Genomic DNA, 27,287 nt, shown 5'->3' with positions numbered 1-27,287 from the left:
ACGCACGAGCAAAACATCGACTAGGCAATAGCTGTATAGGTCTATTATTGTTAGGTTATAATAGATTCCTGTATACAGACGCCTACACCAAAACGCCCAAAACATCGACTAGGTAATAGCTGTATAGATCTATTCTGTCTTGTAGATCCCTATATACAGACGCCTACACCAAATACCCTCTCTACCGAACGCCCTAAACCGACTCGATATACCGACCCCATATACCGAACCGCTCCAGCACCTGCTTTCACTAGCACACGCACGAGCAAAACATCGACCAGGCAATAGCTGTATAGATCTATTCTCTCTCTTGTAGATCCCTATATACAGACGCCTACACAAAACAACAGACAGACACTGTATAAAACTACAAACAATATTTCTTTTCGCAAAGAGCTCGCTGTTACATCTCTTTCTGTTCACCACACTGCTCTTTAGCACCCGCGCCAATGGAAGACTAGCTCGGAAATTGGACTACGCAACTATCCTCCAAATTGTACAAGACCTATAGAAACTCCATATTGAACAACATACATAGAACGGCTTAGCCAAAGTCCTACATAGTCACCGACTGATACAGGACTCTAATGGAAATATAATAATATAATAATAATACACAGACGCAATGCTGATGGGCCCTCTGTACACAGATGTCTTGCCGACCTGTGGTCATATCAACCACTGATCAGTGATGACACGGCAAAGGTGTCGAATACTAGCAGTCGTTGCAACGAACAAAGTGTAACGTACCTAACGGGCGAGTGGGCCACACGGGCGAGTGGGCCACCTGCGCTAAGACCCCATTAAAACCACGACTGTACACGACTATATAGCACCGTCAAAGATAGTAAATAGAAATCGTAATAGGCTATTCTACTCAGAATCTATCGCTGCTTCTTGCCTACATGTGCGCATATTATGTCCTGCCTCGCCGCAGCGTCCACAGCGTCGTTGGCTAGGCTCGCCTGCCTCAACGCGCACTCTCTTCTTCGCCTTCTTCCTATCACTACATGCCCCAAACTCCTTAAGAGTCGTCAGTCGCACGCCCTCATCAATTGTTAAGGTCCCTTGCTGCTGTAAGCGCTTCCTTTTATATGATCTACGCTTACTTGAGGCCTCGTTGGCGGCTTGGAGCTCAGCGTTGCGCTTGGTCATTAACACCAGAGAATGCGCTATCATCTCTGCACCTTTTGACAGGCTTTTGATCGCCTCAACCATATACGTAGGTGAGCTATCTACATGTCTTCGAATCCTCTCTTGAATCAGCTTTGATTGCGACCCAAGTTCTAGGGTATTGCTTGGAGTTTGCGACTGCCAGGGACCGTCCTCGACGGTAGGTAGCAGTGGAGTGCGCAGCCGCACGTCAAGCGTCGATATCACAGCCTCTGGATTAAATGGGACTAAGCCAGCGCCTCGAAAGCTTCCTTGTATATTGGCCTTTGTAATCGCAGCGTCAAAAGCGCCTTTAAAGCACGGTAGGAACTCTAGTTTAGTGATATGGGTGATCTTGTTGCGCATTAGATCCTCGGCTTGGCGGCCATACGCTGTCTTCAAAGGCGAGAAACACCCCACATCAAGAGGCTGTAGTAGGTGCGACGAGTGAGGAGGCATGCAGAGAGTAATAATGTTGTGATCCTTGCAGTACTGCTGGAAATCGAGCGAGTCGTGGCTCTCGTGGCCGTCGATAATAAGCAGACGATAGTTTCCTACAGTCCTCTTCTTTGTGTGAGCGTCAAAGTGCTTTAACCACTCTAGACCAAGCTTGTTTGTTGTCCAGCCGTTCTCAGAGACTGCAATAACCCAGTCGCGAGGTAGGTTATCTTCCTTGTACCAGGCAGAGAGGTGGTTCTTGCCTTTGAAGATGATAAAAGGTGGGATTGCCCACCCAGTCGCGTTGATACCCTGGATCACTGTAGCCCACTCGCGATTGCCCTGCTGAACGCTCTTTGGTCGTCCTCGACGCTCAGAGCCTGTGACTACTGCTCCAGTTGATATCATGCCCATCATGAAGCCAGACTCGTCAAAGTTGTGGGTGTCCTCATCAAGGATACCGTACTTGGCCTTTGTGTTCTCCACAAGTCGGAACCAGCCTTGTATAACCTCAGGATCCTCACAGAGGGCTCGCTTGTAGTCATACTTGCGATTGAATTTGACCTTAAGCTCAGGGCGACGTTTGACGAAGGTTGCAGCCCAGTTCTGACCAACAGGGTCGCGGTGGCGCTCAGCCAACAAAGAATTAGCCATATCCTGCACAGCAGCAAGTCGGGGCGGAAATCCTCGCGCGTCGAGGTCAAGGATATGCTGGACAATTACATCCTCCTCTGTCTTAAGGAGGTTCATTGAGTTAGGCGTACAATCGCTCCGAAGAGGTATTCCAGCGCGTCGGCGCCCAAGAGTTACTCGAGATACGTTGTAGATAGCTGCAGCGCGTCTCTGCGACAGCGTCGCGTCGCGTTCGATAGCCTTGAGAGCAAGCTGTAATCGAGCCTCTTTTAAAGCTGGTAGATTGTTTTGTTGTTGGCTCATTGTGAAAGTACTGTAGGTAACAGTATGTTTTGGTGGGGTCTTAGCGGAGTGGCCCACTCGCCCGTGTGGCCCACTCGCCCGTGAGGTACGTTATAGTATTTGATTAGTAGTGAGCAAGAGCTGGATGGAGAGATCTCCATATGTACGGTTGCGAGCTAAGCGGGAAGCTTGGTCTAACTAGTGGTCCAAGCTTCCGGCCCGGAAAAACTCGCCGGGCTGGCTGTACGCGCATGTTCCGACACCATCGATTACCTGATTTTGACAAGAGCTCTATCGAGCTTTTTCACACTTACCTAGTGACAAGAATTGCAAGCATATACTGTAAATGAAGAAAAGAGAGATGGGCGCGGAAAAAGGTTGAAAGACAGCAGACAACGGAAAGTCAGTGTACTCACTCATACTGACAATATGAATTGAACTAGGGCAGAACATGTGGTCACTTGGTATATAATGTCGATAGATCTAAAAGATAGGATAAGAAACTTTGTTACAGAAATGTAGCCCCAATCCGAGCTCAGGGCCTTATTTCCCCGGGAAGCTTGGCACTGCTTCTAGCCTAGTGCACTTTCGTAATTGTAAAGTGAACATAGCATCCATGAACTACAAATCGACAGCTCAACTCACTCTCATTCTGAAGTTCACTATCTGTAATAAGCCCCGATTCATACTTTGCTAGCCCAATGAGGACCGTGGTGTGTACAATTGCTAGCAGATGTGGTGAAAGCGGCATGTTGTCCTAAATAAACCGGATCACTTCTAAATAAACCTAATGGAAGAACATCGTACAAGGAGCATTCGGAGAAGAACCTTCATTGTCGTCTATAGGGGTATATCCTCGTTGCTCTAGTGAGGCATCTCACTCTAGCATCTAGGTAAAGGATCTAGTAACTGAGGGGTACTGAGTAAACAGGAACCTTCCATCACTATGCAATTCGAACTGCCTTCCGTCACGCCGTGTTTCCCCCACATGCCATTTCATTCATCGTAAACAAGGGTGATGACCTGAGGTCGTAGCCTTTGTGGCATTGGCACACTGAGCGTGTTTCGTTTAGGCCTGAGTAGTGGAAGCGGGTTCTTCAGAAGCCTTCTCTCCATCTGTCTTTGCTGAGTCATCAACACCCGCAACGGTGACGTTGGCAAAGTGCACTTTGCGGTCTGGCATCTCCGAGATCCTTCTAAGCTCGGTGACAAACGACTCGCCCCACCAGGCACTAAGCGACGTTAGTATAGATATGCTGTTAGGTAATCGCGGAGACTTACCTTGTATATTTCCTGACGTATTTGGAGAGCTTCTGGTAGTTTAGGCTCCTTTGCTCGTCGCCCATTGTGACTGCGTCGTGGATGGCATCTGCCAACTCCTCAGTGTTCCAGGGGTTGACGATGAGACTGCCGTTGAGACTCTGTGCAGCGCCAGTGAATTCTGACAAAATCATGACACCGTGTCGCTTCTCCTGGGTAGCAATGTACTCGTAGGACACCAGGTTCATACCGTCACGCGTCGATGAGACGAGACAGACGTCAGAAACGGCGTAGAGGGCAATGAGTTCGTCGAAAGAAACGGACTTGTGCATGAAATGGATGGGCATAAATTCAATGGTGCCGAATTTGCCATTGATGCGACCGACAAGCTCGTTGACCACGGCGCGCAGGTTTTGATATTCTTCGACATCTTGGCGGGAGGGAACGGCGACTTGGACAAGTACAACCTTGCCGATCCACTCGGGGTGTTCGGTGAGGAAGACCTCGAGAGCGTGTAGCTTCTGGGGAACACCCTTGATGTAGTCAAGACGGTCCACACCGACGATGAGCTTGACACCCTGAAACTTTTTCTCGAGCGCCGCTATCCGCTCTTGTACCTTGGGCTTCTGGAGGCCCTCATCGAACTTCTCGGGGTCGATACCAATGGGAAAAGCGCCGACGGTGACGACCTTGGTTTGGAATTCAACTCCGTTGGGTGTTGTGGCGAGGCCGCTGGCATTTGTTAGTAGGAGAAGGTAGTGCTCTGATGCAAATACCTACAGAATACGCGAGCAACTGCTCAGGAAGTGGCGAGCATAGTCATATGTGTGGAAGCCGATGAGATCGCAGTGGAGTACACCCAGCAGAATCTCGTTACGGACAGGGAGGATACGGTAAATCTCGGAACTGGGGAAGGGTGTGTGCAGGAAGAAGCCAATCTTGACATTCTTCTTGGTGTTGCCGAGCTCCTCACGCAGCATAGCTGGCATGAGCATCAGGTGGTAGTCGTGTACCCAAACCATGTCATTGTCTTGTACATCTTTCGCAACCGCCTTTGCGAACAGGCGATTGGCTTCTGTATAAGCGTCCCAAGCGGATTCGTCAAAAGTGATCTCACCGGGGTGGTAGTGGAAAAGCGGCCACATGATCTCATCTGCGCGTTATCAGTACACGTACAGCATTCCCCTAATCGGGTATTCTCACTTGAGAAGCCGTTATAATGCCTATCTGCGAGCTCGTCGTCGAGCATGACAGGTACCGCGTTGTACTTCTCCTTGAGTTGGTCGTTCAGGCTCTGGGCCTCGTCTTCAGGCACCTCCAGACCCGGCCAGCCATACCACTGGAATGTCGTCGTCTTGGACAGTCCGCTCAATCCACTGACAAGTCCACCTGAGGACATGGACATGTCATACTTGCCCTCATCGGAGCGCTTGATGGTGATGGGCAGGCGATTTGATACGAGTAGCAGACGTCCTTCGGACGACTCGGGCTGGACGAGCTTTGTTGGCGCCTCAGGCATCTTGGCGGTCTATATGTGCGTGTGTGTTTAGGATAGTGGGGCCGGGAATTCAATGTCGTGAAATTTGCTCACGTCGTAAGTTTGTCTGCTATGTGGATAATCGCACGCAATCAACACTAAAGCCGGAAACGTGTGAAGGCGGCGAGTGAGAAGAGCAAGCAAGCTTGTCAGGCGCGAAGGATGGGTCAGTAGCTTTTATTGTGGTTCTTAGGTGACGAAAGAATGATAATGGATCAGGGCCCGCTGGGGTGGAGGTAGCTTCTCGCAGGTTCCGAGCTCAGGCGACGGGAGAGATGGCACGTCGCAGGGCACCGCCGGTGCAGCCGAGGGCAACAAGTAAACTTGGCAACGACTATGGGAAGGCTAGATGAGACCAGGACAGGCGTTATGCACCTTGTTCACCGACATGTGTTGACGACGTGGGCAACGCAAAGTAGACGTAGACACTGGTCGTGTCCGTGTCAAACTTGCGATTAAAAGTGACGTCGCGCGGGGTGGCTCACAGGCCATAAGTTAACTAAACAGCGACACCCCTGCCTCAGCTCGACGGCCTCGAGTCCCTCGAGTCACCTACACTGACGACAGGTACCCAACACAAACCTGATCGAGGCCGCCAGAGCAGCATGTAGTTCTGTGTATTTGTCCACGGAACTTTACTTTATCCCGGACCCTCATGTCCGTTGACGCAATACATATGTAGTGCATGTACCTATTGCTTCTCCGCGACGTCACGTGGATGCTATCGGAGCTGTAGCTAGGGCTCCTTGTCGATCCCTCAACACCACCAACACGCGCGCCGCGCAACAACTATCATGTCTGATTCTGAACGAGACGGTCCCTCTGAGGCGGCCATTGCTAGCAAATTGCGCGACACTGTCATAGCGATACATAAATCCGGAAAAGATGACGACCTTACTGTCAAGCGCGTTCGTGCGCGCGCCGAAAAGGAGCTAGGCCTGGAAGAGGGCTTCTTCAAGACGAACTCGACATGGAAGCAGAAATCCCAGGAGCTAATTGTAGATGCTGTGGTATGTGCTTCAAGCTACATTTTCAAGACCATTGTCCAAGTTTATAGGATAAATTCTGCACCGACGAACCCTCACCACAGCCGACGCCTAAGAAACAAGTACCCACACCGCGAGCGAAGCCTGCAGAGAAAAAGACCAAAGCAGCATCCGAAACTACGCGTGGCGTAAAGCGCAAGGCAGCTGCGCCAGCGAAGAAGGCAAAGAAGCGCGCAAAGACCGAGTCCGAAGAGTCCGAAGCCCATCTCTCAGAGCCACCTGCCGAAATCTCCGATGCCGAGAGTGAGCCCCCAAAGAAGCCAGCACGGTGGACCAACAAGACTGTGGCAGAGGACTCGGATGAAGAGGAAGAGGCGCCAAAGTCAACTGATAAACCTAGTGCTGAGGTAGAGGAGGAGAGCAAACAACCAGAGGCAAAGGAAGAAATTTCAGATAGCGATCTCTCAAGCGTCATAGACGAGGCACCTGCTAAGAAGAAAAAGGCTGCTGCTGCAAAGGGCAAGAAAGAAAAGGCGCCTGCCAAACCAAAAGCTGCGCCCAAGGCCAAAGCCGAAGACGACCCAGACACTGTCGAAGTCAAACGGCTTCAGGGCTGGCTGGTCAAATGCGGTATCCGCAAAGTCTGGGCCCGCGATCCTGAGCTCTCGAAATGCGACACCACCAAGGAAAAGATCCGTGTACTCAAGGGCTGGCTAAAAGACGTTGGCATGGACGGAAAATACTCAAATGAAAAGGCGGCAAAGATAAAGGAACAAAGGGAGTTTGCGAAAGACCTCGAGGCTATCAAAGAGGGTGAGCTGGCGTGGGGCAAGACAAACGAGGTCACGGCTACCGGTCGACCTAGTCGCAGGGCAGCCGCTAGACCCGTGCCACAACAAAAGATTGTACTAGAAGATGATAGCGAGGAAGAAGCAGAAAGTGGAGGAGATGACAACAGTGACGACAACGATGACGACGACGTCCAAGTCGACTCTGAAGAAGAGGATGACGGAGACAAGAGTGATGACTCTGCAGGCGACGATTCTGAGTAATATTCTTCTAGGTGCCTTCACTATCTATATGGGAGGCCCATGTCTCAAGTACAAACTGGTAGCGCTGTTCTTTGGTATAGTCAGATATTTGATACCCCTAAAAAAAAAGTAATCAAGTTCTCACTTTTACAAACTCACACGGTACAGAACAAGACATGTTGTAGTGTAATGACTTAAAAGACAAAAATCTATTCTTGTATGCACAACAACAAAAATTACGCTAGCTTTGTTCAAAATTAATACTATTCCAAGAACAATCCTCCCAATATTACACATGCTATGCTTTTCCTTTATTACTTCAACCGCTTGAGCCTAGGTAACTAATGAGGCTGATAAGCCATCACTTCTATTTCCTATAGACTTATCACTATATGCCGATTGTGGTACACAACGTACCACTAGGGCCTCTAGATGTAGGCTAGTGGTTCTTCTCGATCTAAAATTTGCTGCGTCGATCCTCCAGATGTAAAGGCGCTGGCTTCCTCCGCTTTCGCTGCATTAGTGGATCAAAGGGATCATCATCATCATTATTGTCTGGCGAGGAGGGGGACAACGACTTGCGTTTGCGGAGAGAGGACGATGGCTCGGAGGCAGCAGGTGAGGTGATTGGACCTGCGGCTACTGAGATAATGGCTGGTGAGGAGTCATCCACGTCGTCGTTGCTCGGTTGGACCGGCTCGTCGATGTTAGCTTCATCGGCGGAGTCGGAGTATTCGAAGCCGAAGCCTTAGCCTTCAGTGACTTTCTTTGGCTTGGACACTGGTGGTTCAGCGTCAAGTGACTTGGGCTTTGTGGTCGGAGCAAGCGTGGTAGCTCTTGGCTCTTGGGCGCAGATGAGACGGGATTTTCCTTCATCGTCCCAAACAAGCCTGTTGCCGTGCTCATCTTCCACATCCACACCCATCCCGTTTACTCCATTAGGAATGTAGGAGATGTTCAGTTCGACCTCCTTGGCCGGTTCGTGGTCTAGAAGTCCTTCCAAGCTCTTAGAGTTATACTTCAGGCCGTGGATATTTAGTGTCCCGTTTTCTTTCCTCGACGGCTTTCTCCCAGTTATCCTTGTGACTGGAGCTTCCACGGCCACCTCCTTCTCTGCCAGCGGATGATCCTCGCTGTCCCCATCCACCACTCCCTCCCCTCCAAAAAACTCCTCTCCCACCCCATGCCCTGGCCCTCTCCGCACCGTCCTTATAAGCACATCCCCCCAAAACTCCACTCGCATTTGATACGCTTCCGTATTCTCCTGCATCATCGCGTCCGCCACGACGTGAAAGGTCTCCATGACACGATTCGTCTGCAGTGCCAAGTCATGTACCCACTTGAACGTATCGGTGAACAGCTTGTTGGGAACTTGACGCGCGACGTACATGCGCAGCACCCGTACCATGCCCGCGCACGTGGCGAAGCCGTCAAGGTACATTATGTTGTACTTTGCGGGGTCGGCAACCGACAGTAACTGATGGAGGGAGTGCTCTTCAATACGAGACACTGCCGTTGGGTTTGCTATTAAAAAGTTCTCAAGTCTCTCCCCCCATTCCATGCCGGCTCTAGCCTTTTCATCAACATAAACCCGAAAATCTTCGAGCAATTGCCTTGCCTCAGCCTCGTCATAGCAGCCTCGTTCGTCGTCCTTGATATGCACGTGGATTTGAAGGACGTCATCTAGCTCTCCGCGCTGGGCCCGCGCGGGATCCTCCAAGTCCATCTCGGGCCGGCAGTCGGGGCAGTAGTCGAAGAGTTTCTGATTCGCGGCTATAACCGTGTTGGTGGCTGGACAGGGGACGCAGGGCGGTGGTGCCATGTCGATGCCTTAGACGAGTTCGACCATGACCGCGTATTCGCAGAGAAGTGTGTGCTGGGGGGTTGTGGAGAGCATTTGGTGCCCGCACTCGATGTAGGTTATCGAGGTGGAACCGCACATGATTGATGATAAATATTGTTTTAAACTTGGTGGTGGTGTCTGATTTAATTTGGTGCGGCCGATATGCGTCGTTTGTGTATGATCTGCGTATAGTGTGGGCTTGAGCGAAATCTATAATGACTAGGGGCTGTTGGAGCGAAATGTCGTGCTTTGAATTCACACTGTGTAGGTCAAAGGGGGGAGTGGCTTTGTAAAGCGGTATGGCGGTAAGTGTATGTACACAGTGGCCGACGTATCTTTGACAGAATGAATGACTTGCTTTGATGGAAATCAGACAGTGTTAGAAGGTCAGGTACATTGTACAGCTGGAAGGCAAACAGCTGATATACAAAGCCATGATTTGTCTGGCATTGTGGGTAAGCCATGCGGACTACTGCGGACATTGTGTGGCTGGATTGATATACTGAGAGAGAAGTTTGCTCTAAGCCGACTAAGGAGCAAACGAGTCGAACACACACTCTGTGTTAGGTTTGGATCAAAGCTGGGCTATTAGAATTGTAATATGGCTTAGATGTTAGTATGTTCTACAAGAGTCACAGTAGGGAAAAGTGCGAAAGAATTGTTTGGGATCTTAGCGAAAGAGGTAACATTATACATGCAAACTATCACCTAAGTGACATGGAATACTTGACAGTATGAGTAAACACCTAATACCTTGGCATGTCTGGTGCCTATAGTGACCTTTGTACACTAGTATGTCGAGTATTTCATGTCATCCGGGTGCTATCATGCATCTGACAGGCAGCGGGAAATCTAAAAGCTAATACGAACAGAATCAATCTAACGTCCGTCACTGCGTAGCGAGACATACTGCGTGACGAGACAGCACAGACACTCCCCAACATAATAAACTCAACAACAGGCCATAAGAGTAGATATTCTCGGAATATTAGCTCTAAGCTATAAAGTCTATTCTCCTTTAGTGTTATTTGAAAATAGGTTCTACTTGCCGTGCAATACAACAATTTGGCATAAGCATTACGTAACCGCCTCGCTTTGGCTAGCAGTAGGCGCGTCGAAAGCTTATACATTTTGTCGAAAGTTTATCAGCTTACAGCTTATTATATTATCATCCTATCCTAAGCACTGCGCTTAAGCTTGAGAGGTTGTCGTACTTCTGTGCTAATTCTAAGTACGCCTACTAGAAGTGCCAGATAAGGAGGACCTGCGCACCTAGCTTAAAGCAGCTTAGCTGTAACCTATCGCTGCTGACACCAGATCTGTGGCTATGTGGCTGTGCACCGCTTTTGCCAAGCGCTCCAGGGCACCCGAAAACCGGCTCGGGTTAGGAGCAGGGCTAGGTTTGAAGTCCCTGGCGTATAGCGCATGCTAACGAGCACACTCAACATCAAAACCGCAATCAGCTTCCGATACAGCTATTATGCAACTTCAAGACGCAGTGGCGCTTGAGGCGTCCGGAATACCCGGATTGGGCTAGTTGGCAGGCAGAATTTGGACCGGCTCATCTTTGGCTTAATATGAAAAGACACTGCAGCCTAGCGACGAAATGTCTCACTGATAACGGTTAAATCTGTGACCGTCTTGCTAATTCAGAGCAAAATGTATCCTTTACCACTGGGCGCTACTTATATAGGAAATGATTCTCCTCATGGAGGACTTAGATCCCCTAGTTGACTTCTCCTCTAGAACCAGCAAATGCCTGTGCCAACATGCCGAGTCACCCTTGGAAATGGCCCTTCCCCTCGAAGTGGCACGGTCTTCGAACCAATCCGACATTACCGGAACCCGTGTAGCTAAGGCCGAAGTTATAAAGGTGCGTCGCAGCTGTAGATGTAGATGCGGAAGCATGAGTTGCTAGGACTCTAGCTAACGGGTAGTGCGAGCTACAGGCAGATTGCCCTATCTGCGAAAAGATCCTCCGCGTGTTGCGCACACCAAGCAATGATATCCGGACGGTCGGGATGGTAGAATTGGGGTCAGGGACCGAAATCATACAACCCGTCCCGAGTTGCGATCGGCACCAGAAACTGATTGTCTCCGTGTTGCGTCTGGACGCCGATCAGTCTGATGAAGAGATATGCACCATCGCAAAGTGCATAAAAAAATTGGAGATACACAAAAACCCGCTGAACATGGCTGCTATTATCACCACAACGATGTTGCCCGGGTGTCCGCTTCCCAGGCCGCCATTGTACGGGATGTATCCTGTGAAGGAACCAGGCGATCCGAACGACTTAATCGGAGGTCGGGTCCTTTCCCGCAAGTGGATAGATCTCGATCTGCCCAAGTTATGGAAATCTGCTTGCAACAGTCTTCATACCGACTTATGCAAAGGCTTTCCTCATGAACTTTTGTCTCGCATAAGGCCGACATGGCTCGTAGACGTTAAGCGTCAATGCGTCATCTCCGCCCCAGAGGATTGCTCCTACGTCGCCCTTAGTTACGTATGGGGAAATCAACCGACACTGAAAGCTACCGTTGGCAATATGAGCCAGCTTCAAAGAGTTGGAGCATTGTTAAGTATGCCAATCGCAAAGACAATACAGGACGCAATAGGAGTGGTCGAGCTTTTGGAGGAGAGATATCTATGGGTTGATACTCTTTGCATTGTTCAAGACAATGAGTCTGAAAAACACGTTGAGATGGCGAAAATGGCAGCGATTTACGCTAATTCGGCCATCACCATCTTAGCAGTACAAGGGAAGCATGCTAACAGTGGCCTAAGAGGTTTCCGCGGTATTTCAGAGGCGAGAAATCTACACCAAAACTTGCACTGTTTAGAGAAGGAGTCGAGAGTGATACAGTTTCCCATCGAACCAGCCCAACTCGAACTTGGAAGCCATGAGCCTGTTTGGGGAAGCAGAGGATGGACTTACCAGGAGCATCTCTTTTCACGGAAAAGGCTCGTATTCGACGGCGATTCTGTGCGGTGGGAGTGCGCAGCTGCAATCTGGCGTGAGCACGTCGAACTGTCCTTGGATCTCAAGCCACACCACAACGACATCATTCGCTGCCAATCATTGTTGAAGCCTTCACTCCCCGATCTTAGATGGCTCCAGGTGATTCTACAGGATTACAACAAAAGAAGCTTCACCTACCCAGAAGACGCTCTGTACGCCTTTGCTGGAATTGCTTTCTCAACCAGCCAAGCCTTCGCCGGCGGCTTTGTGTCGGGTCTTCCAATAGCTTTTTTTGAGGTGGCCCTGCTATGGCAGCCCCACGACAGGATATTTCGTAGAGTCTCCCGGGACCCAGAGAAACAGCATTGCCTCCCTAGCTGGAGTTGGGCTGGTTGGTCTGGAGTCGTTAACTTCGATACTAAATCGGCGACGGACTTTACTAGGAATAGCAAAAGCATTGAGAAAAGCGTAACGCGAATCGTGTCGTGGAATTATCACGCGACGGTTGACGCACCCGGAAAGCCCATACATCCCAGCATTCTCGCTAATAAGGATTTGTGGCTGGCGAAACAGATCGAATGTGCCTCTTTGGGTTGGACCAAACACTCAACCGCGGAAGGTCTGGAATCATTCTACGAATCGCCGGATCCTACATCTCCTTCCCCATATTTCTACAAACACGAAGCATATCCCGGTAATGAATTCTGGTATCCCATCCCACTTGTGCAGCAGGTGAGCTCAATTCCTAGCATCCTTGTACCATATATATCTTGTACGACCCGAAGGGCTTGGCTTTTTCCTGGCGAGGAACTTTCGAAGAAGAATGGGTACCGTCCAATACTTTCCCTCCGCATTGACAGGAAGGTCTGGGCGGGTATCCTCCAACCTCATGACAGCCTCGACGCGTCCAACGAGACCCTGCAGGATCCTACTAGGGCTGTCGAGTTGGTAGAAATCGCGAGAGGGTTTTGTCGTGACACCACATCTCCATGGCCCGGCATCGAGGAAATTCGGCACCCAGAGAGGCCCAAGGCCGGTCAATGGTATGAATATTATTGGATCATGTGGGTGGAATGGGGTAATGGCATAGCTTATCGTAAGGGGCTTGGCAGGGTCCAGAGGCAGCTCTGGGAGGAGCAGAGGGGAGAGCTATTTTACTTACTGCTTGGTTGAGGGTGCTGGTGTGTTGGTTGACACGAGCCAAACGCCGGGGCCTTCAAACCCAGCCCTGCTCCCATTTTCGGGTGTCCTGGAGCGCTTGGCAAAAGCGGTGCACAGCCACACAGCCACAGATCTGGTGTCAGCAGCGATAGGTTACAGCTAAGCTGCTTTAAGCTAGGTGCGCAGGTCCTCCTCATCTAGCACTTCTAGTAGGCGTACTTAGAATTAGCACAGAAGCACGACAACCTCTCAAGCTTAAGCGCAGTGCTCGGGATAGGATAATAATATAACAAGCTGTAAGCTGATAAACTTTCGACAAAATGCATGAGCTTTCGACGCGCCTACTGCCAGCCAAAGCGAGGCGGTTGCGTAATGCTTATGCCAAATTGTTGTATTGCACGGCAAGTAGAACCTATTTTTAAATAACACTAAAGGAGAATAGACTTTATAGCTTAGAGCTAATATTCCGAGAATATCTACTCTTATGGCCTGTTGTTGAGTTTATTATGTTGGGGAGTGTCTGTGGCCGCCACAGTCCGCAACAATCAATTAAGTGGGTCCTAGAAGGTTCAGATTGGATTGATTGATTACCGCTTTAAGCCTAGTAGTTACCTATAGGAGTTTAAGCCCTACCTAGATAGGTAAGTGGGTCTAGGAGAGTGACCGGATTGAATTGATTGTTGCGGAGTCTACTGTGGCGCCTCGTCACGCAGGGTGTCTCGCTACACAGGGACGGACCTTAAACCTTTTCGTCGTTGCTTCCCATCGCGTTAGGATCGACATTCATAGCCTCGTCGTACGTCTGACCATCCTCGTCTTTGATCTTCGTGATGTGCGCAACCACCCTGGCCGCGAAAGTGTCGCAACTAACGTTGATGGCTGTTCGAAAACGATCCAGAAACCAATCGATAGCGATGACAACGGCGTACATTCCAGTGATGGGAACTCCAATACTCGAGGCGATCATGACAACCAGCACCAGACTGGAGCTTGGGATGGGTGTCGTTCCAATCGAAGCGAGGGTGGAGAGCAGGATAACAATGATGTAGTCTGCAGCATTGAGCGTGATGCCTTGTGTAGCGGCTAGGAAGACGACGACGATTGGGAAATAGATTGCGGTGCCGTCCATATTGATCAAACAACCTAGAGGTACGGTGAATTTGGTCACTGCAAAGTGTGTTAGATACATTTCCAGCCATTTTGTCGTGTTTACTAACCTGTGATGGGAACACCTGCCTTGAGGACGCAACGGATAGTAACCGGTAAAGTCGCAGCGCTCGAGGCAGTACCCCAAGCGGTAATCCAGGCTGGGCTCATCTTCATCCAGAATGTATAGGGGTTTGACCTGGTAATGGCGAAAAAGACGATAGGGATAATGACGAACAGATGGATGACCATGCCGCACAAAGTTCCGCCAATGAGGATACCCAGGTTGGCGCCAATTTCAGCAATATCGAGGCGGAAGAGGTTTGGCATAATCAAGAAGAAGACGCCGATTGGCGCAAGGTGGATCAACACAGTGATGACTTTGAGGATAATGACTTCGACTTCTTCGACTGCTCGATAGATGGCGCCCCCGGGCTTGATAACGTACCCGAGGACGATGGCGGTAATGAGTACCGAGAGGAGGGCGTCTGAAGCTAATGCGTCGACAATATTGCCCGGGATTAGAGAGTAAAACATGTCGACCACTACGTCGTGGATGGCTGTATCTTTCCTCTCATCGATCACTTCCTGATCCTCATCGGAGACGGCCAGAGAGCTGCCGGAGACTTGTTCGAAGAGTTTACTCCAGACTAGACCGACAAGTAGCGCGGAATGAGCGACGGCGATGATGGTAGTGATGATATAGTATGCGACTGTCCAGCGAGCGAGTTTGCCGGCTGCACCACCTCCTTGGGTCATGTTTCGAAGTCGCTGGATGGCCATGATCATGGCAGTGACAATCATAGGAAGAACTGTACTCATTAACGTCTATTCTCATCAATAATCTTGTGAGACATACCAGCTGCCTTCAAAGCTCGCAACCAGAGGTTACCCGGGATACCAAGGATAGCGATTGCTGCCTCCGGAACCTCGTCCACTGTGAAGGTGACAGCCAAGCCGATAGCGATGGCCAGAAGTGCTGCGAAGATGATTTGCCATACGGAACCTGGCTTCATCACACTCTGGATGAATGTCTTCTTCTTCTCCTCCACAGCTACACTTGGCTGGGGCATGATGTCCTCCGAAGGGGAGCTGTTCGCGCTAATCGTGCGTTCAGCCTCGCCATGCTTGATGCCTTCGATCTCGCCCATGGTTGGCAGATTACAAAAAGACAGTGAAATAGGAACGAGTTGTCCAGGCGAGTGATAGAGCGACGATCGAGCAGACCCTCGAGCCGGTCGCGTGCTGTATGGATATCTTATACACCAACGCCGCCCAGGCGCCTCCGCACATCATCTCGTGTGGCAACCAAGAGATAACGAACCTGTTACCAATATCTCGGGATGTAACTACAGTCGCGCACCGCCCCATCCTTCACTCATCCCGGCCTATCATGGTGACAAGCCACCATTTACATCTGACCGTTGATTTGCTCCACAAACGCCTCGGTCTTGGAGTGATGTGCAGGCCTCAGGCATGCTATCTCTTTTCAAAGTTCTAACGTGAGGACTAGTCCTGGTTTTGTTGGCATTTTTGGCGACTACTGCGCGCTGGGAAGGTTACAAGCACAGTTGCGTTCCGAGTTCCGTCTCGGCTGCTCTTGGGACCGCAGGGATCGGCTAGGCGGCGTCCTGTGGCGAGCATCGCTATCTCCAATTCCACTAATCTGTAAAATGACTATTGGTTCGGTATTGAGGAACTGGGCGTTTTGGAGTGTCAAGGCTCGCGTTGATGTGGAGAAGCGTGATGCCTTGGTCCTTCGTTGCGTGTTCGTTAAAGCTTGGCAGTCGGCGTTGTGTAGCTGGGCAACTGCCACTCGCGTATACCGAGATGAACGTCATGATATGATTGTGATGGTGGTGGAAAGGGTCGGCTCAGGAAAATTCTTGGTATAGATAAGCGCTACTTGGTTGGTAGTAGACTCAGTTAGGTCAACACTAAGCCACGAGAACGCTATACTGCGGGATAGTAATCAGCGTTTCCTTACTAACAGCTCGAGATGTGCATCAGCTGCATGTAATTTCTTTCCGTCTGTCTGGATGTCGGGTCAACGATAGCAATAGGGTTGTCTGTATGTAGTCCAGGGTCGACCAGGCGGTGATCCGCGCTGGCTCTACGCGTAGCTCGTTGACTTATAGACGCCGAGATAGCATTTGTAAGTAGGGGTTGTATTTGCTTGTACTTTGAGAATTGTTGCAACATCTCTGTCATTGGTTTCCTTCACAGAGAGACCATCTGAAGGTGCAGCGAGACACCGATGTATAAGAGTTTTTGGTGTTGTTGCTGACGTCATTCGTTGTACTGGCTGCGGTGCGCGTCCACGTTGAAGAAGACTGTCAGTGTCAGAGATTAAGTGCATAACGCATGTAGGTTTGCTGCGGAGTTCCTTAGAATCTAAAAATTGTGGTCTCACAATTTGTTGTCGTGGTACGCTAGAAGGGAAAGCGCTGGCTACCGAGGCGCCCGGCGTAACCATCCACCCGGCGTGACCATCCACCCGAACACCAAAATCGACAGCACAACATGAAGCTATTGAGCCACGTGCGATAGCTATAATCGCGATATTTTTTAGAGTTGAGTTCTATAGGCCTTAATTAATATATATAGCTATCTATATTTTGCTGGGAGCTTGATTGCTCGGCCGTATCGTGATTGAGATGGTGGTGGGCCTGCTGCAGTACCTGCAGGCTCACTACTACCCTAAGGCTGCGCAGCTGCTATACAACTACCCCAAAAGGGAAAGAGGAGAGCTTCAGCAGCTATCTTATCAAATAACAAGCGTCAAAAACGCGTTGAGGCTGCTCGTGCTGGTGCTCAAGTTCAAGAAGAGCCTCCAGCTCCTCCACCAAAGCTCACACCCACGTCGGCCAATAGGGGGGCAGAGATCGCCCGCTGGGCCACTCAGAACGACATACCCTACATCGGCGAGGCAGGTAACCCAACACATCGGGCGGGACACGTGCTAGACGTATCCTTCTCAAATATACCCTTCGCTAGAACGACAGTCCGCGAAGATATGTATACAGGGTCAGACCATTTCACCCTAGTGACTGTCCTTCCAAGCCGAGGGAGAGCGGTGCTAGAACAGCATCACTACCGGGTCCACGAGAGAAACATAGATAGGTTTGCCGGGCTAGTTCAACTCTACACAGTAGGCGTACAGCCAATTAGCAATAGCGCCCCAGCGGACGTAATCGACGCAAGCATAGCTAGAATCACCCAAGCTATAGGAGATGCAATGCACGCGGCGGGAACACCAAATAGAGAAAAAGGCCACTCCGCCCCATGGTGGACAGAGGACTGTAGAGTGGCGTATAAGCGGCATATCCAGGAAAAGTCGGACTATGGCCAATCCCCCTCAGAAGCCACCCGTGCGTTCCTAGCTACGGTACGAAAAGCCAAGAGAACGTACTGGCAGCAGCGCATAGACGGCTGTAATAACGACAAAGATCTATACAAGCTAGTAGGCTGGCATAAACTATCATTCGACCAACGGGACACCCCACTTGTAATCGAAGGTAGGACAATCACAGCACCACTCGAGAAAGCTGAGGCACTTAGAGAGGCAATCCTCGACCGTTTTTCGGCGGAGGACGACCTCCTAGAACCACCGCCTCTTGACAACGACCCGCAAACCACGCCACTACCATGGGACACATACATATCGATGGAGGAGACTGAACGCTACGTGATTGGAGTATCTAGCACCTCCCCAGGACCCGATCAGGTGACCGTCCGACTCCTAAAGGCATGCTGGGAACACATTAGACACCTAGTGCTAGGCATCTACCGGGCGTGCATGGAACAAGGCCACTACCCAGCCGCCTGGAAGACGGTAGAAGTGGCCATGATACCCAAAGTCGGGAAGAAGGATAAGTCCTCACCCAGATCAATGAGACCAATTGCCCTATCGTCCTGTCTAGGGAAGGGACTCGAGCGTATCATAGCAAGGCGCATAGCACACACAGCTATGGCTTTTGACATCCTAAGCCCACAGCACGGTGGAGCGCTGCCAAAACGCTCTGCGATGGACCTGGCGACCGCATTCACACACGACGTGGAGATGGCTTGGTCAAGACACGAGCATGTCTCTATGCTCACGTTAGACGTCCAAGGGGCGTTTGACGCGCTACTGAAAAACAGGCTACTACACCGAATGCGGCAACAAGGGTGGCCACCCCTACTCCGGAAATTTATCCAGAACTTCCTGTCGGAAAGGAGGGTGCGAGTACGCCTAGGCAATGTCACTACACCTGTACATCGAGTGGCCTGCGGCACCCCGCAGGGATCGCCGCTATCACCGGTCCTATACACCCTATACCTAGCTGAACTACTCAACCAGGACCGAAAACTCCGGTTCGGGTATGCCGACGACATCAACCTATACCGGGTCTCCCACTCTTTAGACGAGAACGTCGCACTGCTAGCAGAGGACCTCAAATCTATCAATGAATGGGGAGCTGCGAACAAGATCACGTTTGCACCAGAGAAACGGGAGCTGATCCACCTCACGCGCCAGAAAGGACTACATGCGCCGCCAATCCAATTGGAAGATCAAACAATTCACCCTATAGCCCTGCGCAGGGGGAAGCCAGACAGCGCTGCGCTGGCTTGGGGTGTGGTTTGATAGGAGACTAACTTTCAAGAAGCACGTCGCGGAAAGGGCGGCGCAAGCCAGGAAAGTAGCGAACCACCTCCGGAGCCTCGCCAACACAGCCCACGGCCCTCCAGCAGGATCGCTACGCAAGGCAGCCATAACATGTATCCTGCCCATACTACTATACGGAGCCGAAACATGGTACGAGGGCAGGACGAAGAACCCACGAATTGCAAGGGTTTCCCGTAAACCCACGGTCAGCACTAGGGTAGGCTGGCACCTAACCACGATAGATCAGGCACTAGTAGCAGCCACGAAGGCAATCCTCCCTGCGTGGAGGACAACACCAAACGCAGTACTGCTAAGAGAAGCTGCGATGCCGTCGGCACAGGTGGCGCTGGAGGAGGCTAAGCTCCGCTTTGCGGTTCACCTACGCACGATAGACGACAAGCACCCACTTACTAATAGAACTACACTGCCACTAGTCATACGAGGACGCGCAGCGGGCAACCGACGGATACCAAGATCGAAGGTTCAGCGCGTAGCACAACTGCTACCCGCCACACCCCGAAACGTCCTAGCCAGCCCTCACTTTTCATACGGGTCGAGGCAGGACCCAACGCAAGGGCAAGGAAAGGACATTGCTGCCCAGAATTTCACCATCTGGTGGGAGTCTCTTGGACAAGAGACAATCACTGTCTTCTCAGACGGGTCTGAACAACAAATCAACGGTACAAGGGTGGTCACTTACGGGTACGCTATATACCAGGGCCAGGCCGCCGTGGCGACTGGACAAGGCTCACTAAATGCCCTTAGCCACGTCTTCGATGCGGAGGCTATAGGCGCGTGCAGAGGACTCAAACACGCACTACAACTCTCACTGCCTAGCCAGAGGGAGATCGTACTCTGCATAGACAGCACTTCGGTAATATGGGGCATACGCGGAGCCGCCCCTGCCTCCTCCCAATGGGCGTTCCTCCAAATTCATGGAGCTATGGAGGCCTACAGCGTGAAAACGCGGTGGGCGCCGGGACACATGAAGATTGTTGGAAACGAACTCGCCGACCAGCTGGCTGACAACGAGGCCAAAGACCCGCACCAGCCATACGGCATGGCCGCCTCCCCCACAAGATCCGGTATACGAACAGTAGGCCGCCGCCTCCTCGAACATACAAGGGACACTTGGTGGAAGGATAAGAGCAGTAGGCTATCAGCATGGTACACGCAATGGCAGCTGCCATACGATACTAGGCGCACGCCCGCAGCGCTATGGCTACCCCGAAGGATACTCGCGAAAGTCCTTATGATACGCTCAACGCATGGCGACTTTGAATGGTACCACCGAAAATTCAACCACGAGGATACCTCGAAATGCCTATGCGGCAGGCCCAAGACGCCAGAACACCTAGTGTTCTGCAAGAGAGCCACAACACACTTCAAGAAGTGGCCTCTACGCCCCATCGTGCCCCCTCGCACAAGACAGGAAGGCCTAGCGTACCTCGCGCAATTAATAGACCAGCCACAAGAGTTCGAGACCTTCGTGAAGGTAACGAACTCCTTCTATGACGAGTGATTTCTATTTTTGAATTTCACAAAGACCCGCTGAATTCCTTGGCATTATTCAGTGTAGGATTCGCGGCAGAACGCCGCATAGATGCCACAACCCACACGCTCTCTCTCAAACCTTTTATTATATCTCAAATTGCCTCTTGTTACTTTTTCGTTTCTCTCTCTAAAAAGCAGTTACTGTACTGCATCGATCAAAGGCGCAAGCCACGAAATACTAGAATATTGTAGGAAAACGGCTTCAAATGGCGGGAGTCCTTTTCACGAACATGTATATAGGCAGGACATCACTCCCCTTAGATACAAAACACCTAGGAATAGGTTCCACGAGGCAAGTGCGACAGCACTATAAGACCACGGCGGGACCCGCCCGAATACCCTATGGGAGGTTACAGATAGGGCGTTAAACCATAATCAACATCAACATCAACCAAAGCTCACACAACTTTTAAGGAATTTGGGACCCTTATAAAATTATACGATTTTTACATCATTTTAACGGCACGGCGGCCTGTAACTACCTCAGCTAAATAACCGCTTTCTGCTCTCGCGGAGGTGGTTAGAATGGCTAATGTAGAAACTCCAGAGAGGGCGCCACGGAGTGCCCAACCCCCCCATACACGATCAGAGGAGCCTGAGAGCCCTATTAATACTGACCTGCGCGGCAACAAGAGGAGGCAGCGAGCACATACTCGTGCTGAACCTTCTATCGGTAGCACTGCGCCCACCTCCTACAATCAAGCTGTCTCTGAAGCGGTCCGCCAGCGGATTCAGGCAGCCCAAAAAGCTACAAACCTCCACCACTCCATCATAACGGATCTAGCGACAGCTGTCGACAGATGCCTTGGGAAGTACACCGACCCAGACGGAGCCCGTGTGGCTAAGGACCTTCAACAGAAGGTGCTAAGGGCTATTAACACCTCCCTAATCACGCCCCTAATCACGCCCCAAACTCAGGGAGCGACTCTGACACTACGCACCGCTCCTGGGCGGACGTAGCTAGGACCCTGAAAAATCCAACCCCCCAGCAAGGGGGCCGCTACGACGAAAGCGGCCACGGCTGCCCCAAAGCAGCTAGCTCAAACTCCTAGGCGACCTCTAAACACTGACAACCGTATCCTTATAGCGGTTGGAGCGGAGGCTCGGCTCCAACGGGCATCACCATTTGCGGCCCGCATGGCTATTGTAAAGGCGATTAAGGAAATTACCCCTCCGACATACCTACGGCAAAACATATCAAGACTGGCTGGGCGATTACGCCCCGCAACGACAAAATCAAGGCCCTGCTTATGGGGCAGGAGAATCGCGAACTCATGATCCGAGCGGTAGAGGGCGAGAGCGCAAGACTACCTGAACGATGGGTGAACTATGCAGTCCAGGGCGTAGAAAGCTCATACCGCACTATCACAGGGGAAAGTATACCCACCACAATAGACGATATAGTCAGCGAAGCTCTGTCCCAGACAGGGATCGAACCGGCGAGCTGCCGGCCCTCCAGACATGGACCCACGGAGGGAAGGACAACCTGGATTATATCTTTCACCAGACCCGTACGATCGTTTCGCCTATTTGGGACGGGCGACTACGCGCACGAGATAAAGAAGAACTCACCTGCAATGCTGCACGACCCAGGCTGCCTAGGGTACTGCAAAACCAGCCGCTGCACAAGGCCAGCCCGCTGCACGACATGCAGCAAAACAACGGCAACTCACCAGGGACCACACGGAGAACAATGCAAAGACACACCAAAGTGCGCCAACTGCCACGGCCCATTTCCAGCAACCCACGACAAGTGCCCAGCAGCCCCAACGAGGGTGAACGGCCGACTCATCCAACCCACAAAGGGGGAACTAAAAGTCATTAGGGAGGCGGGTGACCGTGCTTCTGAGGCAATGCAGCCAGCTAGAGGAAGACAGACAGGCAGCACGGTCGAAACCTCCATTGAAATCACGGACGGCGACATAGCTAATACTACTGAGCCTGTGGGAACACCTACGGACGCAAGTAAAAGAAGCCGACAAGACGTAAATAACCTAAACTCGGCCACTGTTAGAGAGCCCGCAACCACCCTAGGGACTAGGAGGTCTAAGAGAACAGCTGCAACTACGCAAGACCTCAACCTAGCGCGAATGTCTGCTAGAAGCGTGCAGCCTAGCACCGCTGACCAAGACCCTAACACGTCATCGTCTGAGCACGCTGACACTGAAATGAGCCTCGGATCTAGTGCGTAATGAGGGCACAACCCGCGAATTCACCCGGCGAAACCACGCCACACCGACACAGACAAATGCAGGTATGCTGGGTGAATGTGGCCAGAAGCTCGCCTTGCCACATTACAGCCTTAGAACGTGCATGGGAAGCAGACATAGACATAGTATGCATCCAAGAACCCTTTACTCTCACTGGAACCCGGACCTCTACACACCCAGGATTCCATATGATATCGCCAGTGATAAGCTGGAACAACCCCACAACGTGGGGAACTGACCGACCACGGGTGCTCACCTATACCCGTAAGAGCCCAAATATAAGGGCTAATCTTATACACCCACGCATCAGCCGGGATGTGCTATGGATCGAGGCCAACGGCTACCGCATATTGAATGTTTATAGGCAGCCACAGAATGACTCAACATTTCAATACCTCACAACTTTAACGCCACCCCGTAACTGCCTTATAGGGGGTGACTTAAACGCCCGCCATGAACTTTTTGAGCCCGGCTCCACGTCGGCCAATAGGGGGGCAGAGATCGCCCGCTGGGCCACTCAGAACGACATACCCTACATTGGCGAGGCAGGTAACCCAACACATCGGGCAGGACACGTGCTAGATGTATCCTTCTCAAATATACCCTTCGCTAGAACGACAGTCCGCGAAGATATGTATACAGGGTCAGACCATTTCACCCTAGTGACTGTCCTTCCAAGCCGAGGGAGAGCGGTGCTAGAACAGCATCACTACCGGGTCCACGAGAGAAACATAGATAGGTTTGCCGGGCTAGTTCAACTCTACACAGTAGGCGTACAGCCAATTAGCAATAGCGCCCCAGCGGACGTAATCGACGCAAGCATAGCTAGAATCACCCAAGCTATAGGAGATGCAATGCACGCGGCGGGAACACCAAATAGAGAAAAAGGCCACTCCGCCCCATGGTGGACAGAGGACTGTAGAGTGGCGTATAAGCGGCATATCCAGGAAAAGTCGGACTATGGCCAATCCCCCTCAGAAGCCACCCGTGCGTTCCTAGCTACGGTACGAAAAGCCAAGAGAACGTACTGGCAGCAGCGCATAGACGGCTGTAATAACGACAAAGATCTATACAAGCTAGTAGGCTGGCATAAACTATCATTCGACCAACGGGACACCCCACTTGTAATCGAAGGTAGGACAATCACAGCACCACTCGAGAAAGCTGAGGCACTTAGAGAGGCAATCCTCGACCGTTTTTCGGCGGAGGACGACCTCCTAGAACCACCGCCTCTTGACAACGACCCGCAAACCACGCCACTACCATGGGACACATACATATCGATGGAGGAGACTGAACGCTACGTGATTGGAGTATCTAGCACCTCCCCAGGACCCGATCAGGTGACCGTCCGACTCCTAAAGGCATGCTGGGAACACATTAGACACCTAGTGCTAGGCATCTACCGGGCGTGCATGGAACAAGGCCACTACCCAGCCGCCTGGAAGACGGTAGAAGTGGCCATGATACCCAAAGTCGGGAAGAAGGATAAGTCCTCACCCAGATCAATGAGACCAATTGCCCTATCGTCCTGTCTAGGGAAGGGACTCGAGCGTATCATAGCAAGGCGCATAGCACACACAGCTATGGCTTTTGACATCCTAAGCCCACAGCACGGTGGAGCGCTGCCAAAACGCTCTGCGATGGACCTGGCGACCGCATTCACACACGACGTGGAGATGGCTTGGTCAAGACACGAGCATGTCTCTATGCTCACGTTAGACGTCCAAGGGCGTTTGACGCGCTACTGAAAAACAGGCTACTACACCGAATGCGGCAACAAGGGTGGCCACCCCTACTCCGGAAATTTATCCAGAACTTCCTGTCGGAAAGGAGGGTGCGAGTACGCCTAGGCAATGTCACTACACCTGTACATCGAGTGGCCTGCGGCACCCCGCAGGGATCGCCGCTATCACCGGTCCTATACACCCTATACCTAGCTGAACTACTCAACCAGGACCGAAAACTCCGGTTCGGGTATGCCGACGACATCAACCTATACCGGGTCTCCCACTCTTTAGACGAGAACGTCGCACTGCTAGCAGAGGACCTCAAATCTATCAATGAATGGGGAGCTGCGAACAAGATCACGTTTGCACCAGAGAAACGGGAGCTGATCCACCTCACGCGCCAGAAAGGACTACATGCGCCGCCAATCCAATTGGAAGATCAAACAATTCACCCTATAGCCCCTGCGCAGGGGGAAGCCAGACAGCGCTGCGCTGGCTTGGGGTGTGGTTTGATAGGGGACTAACTTTCAAGAAGCACGTCGCAGAAAGGGCGGCGCAAGCTAGGAAAGTAGCGAACCATCTCCGGAGCCTCGCCAACACAGCCCACGGCCCTCCAGCAGGATCGCTACGCAAGGCAGCCATAACATGTATCCTGCCCATACTACTATACGGAGCCGAAACATGGTACGAGGGCAGGACGAAGAACCCACGAATTGCAAGGGTTTCCCGTAAACCCACGGTCAGCACTAGGGTAGGCTGGCACCTAACCACGATAGATCAGGCACTAATAGCAGCCACGAAGGCAATCCTCCCTGCGTGGAGGACAACACCAAACGCAGTACTGCTAAGAGAAGCTGCGATGCCGTCGGCACAGGTGGCGCTAGAGGAGGCCAAGCTCCGCTTTGCAGTTCACCTACGCACGATAGACGACAAGCACCCACTTACTAATAGAACTACACTGCCACTAGTCATACGAGGACGCGCAGCGGGCAACCGACGGATACCAAGATCGAAGGTTCAGCGCGTAGCACAACTGCTACCCGCCACACCCCGAAACGTCCTAGCCAGCCCTCACTTTTCAGACGGGTCGAGGCAGGATCCAACGCAAGGGCAAGGAAAGGACATTGCTGCCCAGAATTTCACCATCTGGTGGGAGTCTCTTGGACAAGAGACAATCACTGTCTTCTCAGACGGGTCTGAACAACAAATCAACGGTACAAGGGTGGTCACTTACGGGTACGCTATATACCAGGGCCAGGCCGCCGTGGCGACTGGACAAGGCTCACTAAATGCCCTTAGCCACGTCTTCGATGCGGAGGCTATAGGCGCGTGCAGAGGACTCAAACACGCACTACAACTCTCACTGCCTAGCCAGAGGGAGATCGTACTTTGCATAGACAGCACTGCGGTAATATGGGGCATACGCGGAACCGCCCCTACCTCCTCCCAATGGGCGTTCCTCCAAATCCATGGAGCTATGGAGGCCTACAACGTGAAAACGCGGTGGGCGCCGGGACACATGAAGATTGTTGGAAACGAGCTCGCCGACCAGCTGGCTGACAACGAGGCCAAAGACCCGCACCAGCCATACGGCATGGCCGCCTCCCCCACAAGATCCGGTATACGAACAGTAGGCCGCCGCCTCCTCGAACATACAAGGGACACTTGGTGGAAGGATAAGAGCAGTAGGCTATCAGCATGGTACACGCAATGGCAGCTGCCATACGATACTAGGCGCACGCCCGCAGCGCTATGGCTACCCCGAAGGATACTCGCGAAAGTCCTTATGATACGCTCAACGCACGGCGACTTTGAATGGTACCACCGAAAATTCAACCACGAGGATACCTCGAAATGCCTATGCGGCAGGCCCAAGACGCCAGAACACCTAGTGTTCTGCAAGAGAGCCACAACACACTTCAAGAAGTGGCCTCTACGCCCCATCGTGCCCCCTCGCACAAGACAGGAAGGCCTAGCGTACCTCGCACAATTAATAGACCAGCCACAAGAGTTCGAGACCTTCGTTAAGGTAACGAACTCCTTCTATAACGAGTGATTTCTATTTTTGAATTTCACAAAGACCCGCTGAATTCCTTGGCATTATTCAGTGTAGGATTCGCGGCAGAACGCCGCATAGATGCCACAACCCACACGCTCTCTTTCAAACTTTTCATTATATCTTAAATTGCCTCTTGTTACTTTTTCGTTTCTCTCTCTAAAAAGCAGTCATTGTACTGCATCGATCAAAGGCGCAAGCCACGAAATACTAGAATATTGTAGGAAAACGGCTTCAAATGGCGGGAGTCCTTTTCACGAACATGTATATAGGCAGGACATCACTCCCCTTAGATACAAAACACCTAGGAATAGGTTCCACGAGGCAAGTGCGACAGCACTATAAGACCACGGCGGGACCCGCCCGAATACCCTATGGGAGGTTACAGATAGGGCGTTAAACCATAATCAACATCAACATCAACCAAAGCTCACATCCGAATACCCTATGGGAGGTTACAGATAGGGCGTTAAACCATAATCAACATCAACAACCAAAGCTCACATCACGTGGCCGCAACGTCGACCTCCCATCAAAATATAGATAGTACAAGTTGATCGCAAGCATCTAATTACTCCCCCTCTATAAATTCTTGTAACAACCGCTTATATACGTGGCTTAATAGCCTCATTTTTGAAGTAGTGGATATGGTGTTCCCCG

The 27,287-nt window shown here is 51.4% G+C and overlaps 10 protein-coding genes across 10 annotated transcripts; 6 read left to right on the top strand and 4 right to left on the bottom strand.

The window, feature by feature from the left end:
- Window positions 1–873: 873 nt before the first annotated feature.
- On the bottom strand, window positions 874–2,526 carry PtrM4_006840 (uncharacterized protein; the record flags this gene model as incomplete). The annotated part of the gene is made up of 1 exon (XM_066102821.1): window positions 874–2,526. The coding sequence occupies one exon, from the start codon at window positions 2,524–2,526 to the stop codon at window positions 874–876; it is 1,653 nt and encodes a 550-aa protein (XP_065965023.1).
- Window positions 2,527–3,574: 1,048 nt separating this feature from the next.
- On the bottom strand, window positions 3,575–5,284 carry PtrM4_006830 (glycosyltransferase family 20 protein; the record flags this gene model as incomplete). Its single annotated transcript, XM_066102820.1, has 4 exons — window positions 3,575–3,737; window positions 3,787–4,497; window positions 4,546–4,918; window positions 4,969–5,284. The coding sequence occupies 4 exons, from the start codon at window positions 5,282–5,284 to the stop codon at window positions 3,575–3,577; spliced, it is 1,563 nt and encodes a 520-aa protein (XP_065965022.1).
- Window positions 5,285–6,096: 812 nt separating this feature from the next.
- PtrM4_006820 (CDC27 multi-domain protein) lies at window positions 6,097–7,340 on the top strand (the record flags this gene model as incomplete). Its single annotated transcript, XM_066102819.1, has 3 exons — window positions 6,097–6,312; window positions 6,360–7,245; window positions 7,324–7,340. 3 exons carry the CDS (start codon window positions 6,097–6,099, stop codon window positions 7,338–7,340), a joined length of 1,119 nt encoding a protein of 372 aa, XP_065965021.1.
- Window positions 7,341–8,067: 727 nt separating this feature from the next.
- PtrM4_006810 (uncharacterized protein) lies at window positions 8,068–9,141 on the bottom strand (the record flags this gene model as incomplete). Its single annotated transcript, XM_001930679.2, has 1 exon — window positions 8,068–9,141. One exon carries the CDS (start codon window positions 9,139–9,141, stop codon window positions 8,068–8,070), a length of 1,074 nt encoding a protein of 357 aa, XP_001930714.2.
- A 1,729-nt stretch (window positions 9,142–10,870) lies between these two features.
- Window positions 10,871–13,295, top strand: PtrM4_006800 (uncharacterized protein; the record flags this gene model as incomplete). Its single annotated transcript, XM_066102818.1, has 2 exons — window positions 10,871–11,035; window positions 11,100–13,295. 2 exons carry the CDS (start codon window positions 10,871–10,873, stop codon window positions 13,293–13,295), a joined length of 2,361 nt encoding a protein of 786 aa, XP_065965020.1.
- A 727-nt stretch (window positions 13,296–14,022) lies between these two features.
- PtrM4_006790 (GltP, Na+-H+-dicarboxylate symporter) lies at window positions 14,023–15,580 on the bottom strand (the record flags this gene model as incomplete). Its single annotated transcript, XM_001930677.1, has 3 exons — window positions 14,023–14,450; window positions 14,501–15,241; window positions 15,289–15,580. 3 exons carry the CDS (start codon window positions 15,578–15,580, stop codon window positions 14,023–14,025), a joined length of 1,461 nt encoding a protein of 486 aa, XP_001930712.1.
- A 1,372-nt stretch (window positions 15,581–16,952) lies between these two features.
- Window positions 16,953–20,599, top strand: PtrM4_006780 (uncharacterized protein; the record flags this gene model as incomplete). Its single annotated transcript, XM_066102817.1, has 3 exons — window positions 16,953–16,970; window positions 17,167–19,050; window positions 19,076–20,599. 3 exons carry the CDS (start codon window positions 16,953–16,955, stop codon window positions 20,597–20,599), a joined length of 3,426 nt encoding a protein of 1,141 aa, XP_065965019.1.
- A 557-nt stretch (window positions 20,600–21,156) lies between these two features.
- On the top strand, window positions 21,157–21,591 carry PtrM4_006770 (uncharacterized protein; the record flags this gene model as incomplete). Its single annotated transcript, XM_066102816.1, has 1 exon — window positions 21,157–21,591. The coding sequence occupies one exon, from the start codon at window positions 21,157–21,159 to the stop codon at window positions 21,589–21,591; it is 435 nt and encodes a 144-aa protein (XP_065965018.1).
- A 290-nt stretch (window positions 21,592–21,881) lies between these two features.
- Window positions 21,882–22,823, top strand: PtrM4_006760 (uncharacterized protein; the record flags this gene model as incomplete). The annotated part of the gene is made up of 1 exon (XM_066102815.1): window positions 21,882–22,823. One exon carries the CDS (start codon window positions 21,882–21,884, stop codon window positions 22,821–22,823), a length of 942 nt encoding a protein of 313 aa, XP_065965017.1.
- Window positions 22,824–23,029: 206 nt separating this feature from the next.
- On the top strand, window positions 23,030–26,627 carry PtrM4_006750 (uncharacterized protein; the record flags this gene model as incomplete). The annotated part of the gene is made up of 3 exons (XM_066102814.1): window positions 23,030–24,558; window positions 24,600–25,078; window positions 25,117–26,627. 3 exons carry the CDS (start codon window positions 23,030–23,032, stop codon window positions 26,625–26,627), a joined length of 3,519 nt encoding a protein of 1,172 aa, XP_065965016.1.
- Window positions 26,628–27,287: the final 660 nt, after the last annotated feature.

The sequence above is a fragment of the Pyrenophora tritici-repentis genome, chromosome 1, assembly GCF_003171515.1.
Source record: "Pyrenophora tritici-repentis strain M4 chromosome 1, whole genome shotgun sequence".
Classification (NCBI taxonomy): Eukaryota; Fungi; Ascomycota; class Dothideomycetes; order Pleosporales; family Pleosporaceae; genus Pyrenophora; species Pyrenophora tritici-repentis.
Note: the sequence above shows the minus strand (reverse complement) of the source record. Positions and strands in the feature narration are given on the sequence as shown.